At 58.8% G+C, this 2,807-nt stretch overlaps 1 protein-coding gene across 1 annotated transcript; it reads left to right on the top strand.

The window, feature by feature from the left end:
• Positions 1-414: 414 nt before the first annotated feature.
• CCDC185 (coiled-coil domain containing 185) lies at positions 415-2,517 on the top strand. The gene has a single exon (XM_012000992.1). The coding sequence runs from the start codon at positions 512-514 to the stop codon at positions 2,393-2,395; it is 1,884 nt and encodes a 627-aa protein (XP_011856382.1). The 5' UTR covers positions 415-511; the 3' UTR covers positions 2,396-2,517.
• Positions 2,518-2,807: the final 290 nt, after the last annotated feature.

Here is a 2,807-nt window from a genome sequence, read left to right as displayed (position 1 = left end):
CACGTGCAGGACGGTGATTCTGCAGCTGAGGGTATCTCCTCCCTGAAACTGCACCTTGGCCCTTCTCCCTACTCTTTTTATTCTGAGGGTGACGCCTTCACCCGGGCTCTCTTAAAATCCTGCTGTTTGTATGCAAATGCGAGTTCAAATTTCTCCCTGAAACACTGGTGGGGGGACACTATGCGCCCTCATCTTTAAATGTCATCCTGATTTCCCACATATTCCCTCCTCCAACCTGCAACCCCTTTCTCCCCTACCCGACCCCCACCACCCCCATCTCCAGCCTCCTGTCCTTCCCATTCCAGGTGCTCCGAGCGCTAGCAAAACTGGGGTGGGCGGCGCCGGGCAAGGGCTGAAGACTGCGGGGACCCAGCTGCCAGGAGCATTGTGAAGTGGCCGGAGCGTCACAGGCGACCCCGACTTCGGGACCGGGGGGCGGGGCGGGTGTCTGCAGCGTCCTCTGGAGGTCTCAGACCCCTTGCGCAGACTCTGCGCGTGCCCAGAGGGAGGGATGGCAGGCTTCAGCCACTTCTCTCAGCCGCCCTACCGGGACCTCTGGGAACCCCCGCGGCCCGGCGGAGAGCGAGAGTCCACGCAGCGGCTGGGCGGGCAGAGGTCCGGAGCCGACTCCCCCGCGTGCTCCCGGGCCGAGACTCCGGGTGCGGAGAGCGAAGCTGGGGCGTGCTGGCTGCACCCGCACTGTTCGTTCACGCCGCGGCCTCGCAGGCGCGGGTGCTCAGACTCACCGCGGGGCAGCCGAAGCCTGAGCGATGTGGTCCGCAGGCCTCTGGACCGCTCCAGGAAGCACGGGCTCCGCAGCAGGTGCCTGGAAGATGCCTGGGGAGAGACAGGAACCAAGCCCCGCCCGGCTTGGCAGCCGCAGACCCAGCTGCCACCCCAGCGGCCGCAGCCCTGCCCGCAGCCCTGCCCGCATTACCCACTGGCCCAGGGAGACTCGCCCCCGCCTTACTCCGGAGGAGCTGGCACACCCCTGAGTGGCACATTCAGGGTAGAAAAGGCACAGGGTGGAGACCAGTGGGCAGTGCCGATCGGCAGACATCTAGGTCGCTGGTCCGCTTCCTCAGTTCCCTCGGAGCGGTCTTCTGTGCCCTCCCAAAAGTTCAGGAGGCACTCAGCCTGCGTGTGCGCCCAGAAGAGAGACAGCAGCGACCAGGTTGAGTCATTAGCAAGCCGGGACTCCCAGCCCTCGGCCTCTAGCAAAGAGATGCGGAGCCCCCACACCCAGGTCCTGAAGAGCAAGCTGGAAGAGGCAGTGGTGTCCTCCCAGGACCAGCAGATTGTGGCCCTCGTGTTGACCCGTCTCAAGAAGGCCCAGAGGATGCGGGAGCTGCAGCAACAGGCGGCTGAGGCCTGGGAGGAGTTGAAGCGCTCGGATCAGAAGGTCCAGATGACCTTGGAGCGGGAACGCCGGCTGCTGCTGCAGCAGAGCCAGGAGCAGTGGCAGGAGAAGGAGCAGCGCAAGACCCTCCAAAGCCCTGAGCAGCGCTGCCGGCGGCGGGACAGCCAGAGGAAGAACGTAACCCCGGGGGAAAGCCGGTGGAAGGAACAAACTGAGGACCAGGAGAGCCCACGCCAGGAGAAACTGGAGAAGGCGCGCGCCCAGGCAGAGCACCGAAAGCAGTGCCAGGTGCGGCGCCTGCGGGAGCAGGAGAAGATGCAACGGAACCTCCAGGAGCAACACACCCTGCAGCTACAGAGGAGGCTGGTGGAGGCCTGTCGCAAGAGGCATCTGCATGCCGTGGAGGGACAGAAGAAGGTCCAGGACACCAACCTGAGCTCTCTCATCAATTACCAGGCCCGGAAGGTCCTCATGGACTGCCAGGCCAAGGCTGAGGAGCTCCTTAGGCAGCTGTCCCTGGAACAAAGTTTCCAGCGGTCCCAAGAGATACACCAGGGCCTGATGAAGGAGCGGCACCGCGAGCTGAGGGAGAAGGCCCAGAAGGAGGAAGAGCAGTTGCAGCAAGCCAGGTGGCGTGCAGGGGAGTCAGAGGAGCAGAGGAAGATGCGCAAAAGGATTCTGGTGGAGCTGGCAGATGAGAAGATCCGACAGGCCAGGAATCACGTGCACAAGACCACGAGGGACAAGGTGCAGCACCTCCGGGAGCTCAACCACCTGAGGGAGAAAAACCACCACATCCTGAAACTGAAAGCCGAGAAGGAGGAAAAGTGCCACATTGAGGGCATCAAGGAGGCCATTAAGAAAAAGGAGCAGAGGGTGCGGCACATTACCCAAGGGAAAGACCCAAACTTCCAGGAGTTCCAGAAGCTCCCTCAGGCCTCCAGGAGAGAGGAGAGAGCGCCTCCCAACAGCTCCCTTGATCAGATAGTACTAGAGGCCCAGCTCCATGCCTGTCAGCAGAACAGGGATTACTGAGAACCAAGGACGCCTGGCTTACAGCGCCAGCCAGAAGGAGATGTGGCAATGTGATTCCTTTTGTAATCTGATTATAATTGAACATTGATTTTAAAAAAGCATATAAAATAGCTGCAATTTCCTCTCATGAACTGGTTTATTGATTCACTTGGATAGTTTAGAGGGTCGGGGAGAAAATTTTGGGAATTTCTATGACAATGACTTGGCTTTGTGAATTTCGATTTGAATACAAAATATTCATTTAGCTCTCAAGTAATCTGAGAAACACACAACAGGCACATTTTGGAGACACCAGAGAAAAATCTATAGTTAGGGATACAGTTCTGTGACATGTCTTAAGTCTTTTCCTGTCCCAGAACTTATGAAAGAGTGAAGTATAAAGTACGCATCATAAGAAATCTTCAAGACAAAA

This window comes from Mandrillus leucophaeus, unplaced genomic scaffold (genome assembly GCF_000951045.1).
Source record: "Mandrillus leucophaeus isolate KB7577 unplaced genomic scaffold, Mleu.le_1.0 Scaffold645, whole genome shotgun sequence".
Lineage (NCBI taxonomy): Eukaryota > Metazoa > Chordata > Mammalia > Primates > Cercopithecidae > Mandrillus > Mandrillus leucophaeus.
The sequence above is the reverse complement of the archived record's forward strand: the minus strand, read 5'-3'. Positions and strand labels throughout refer to the sequence as shown.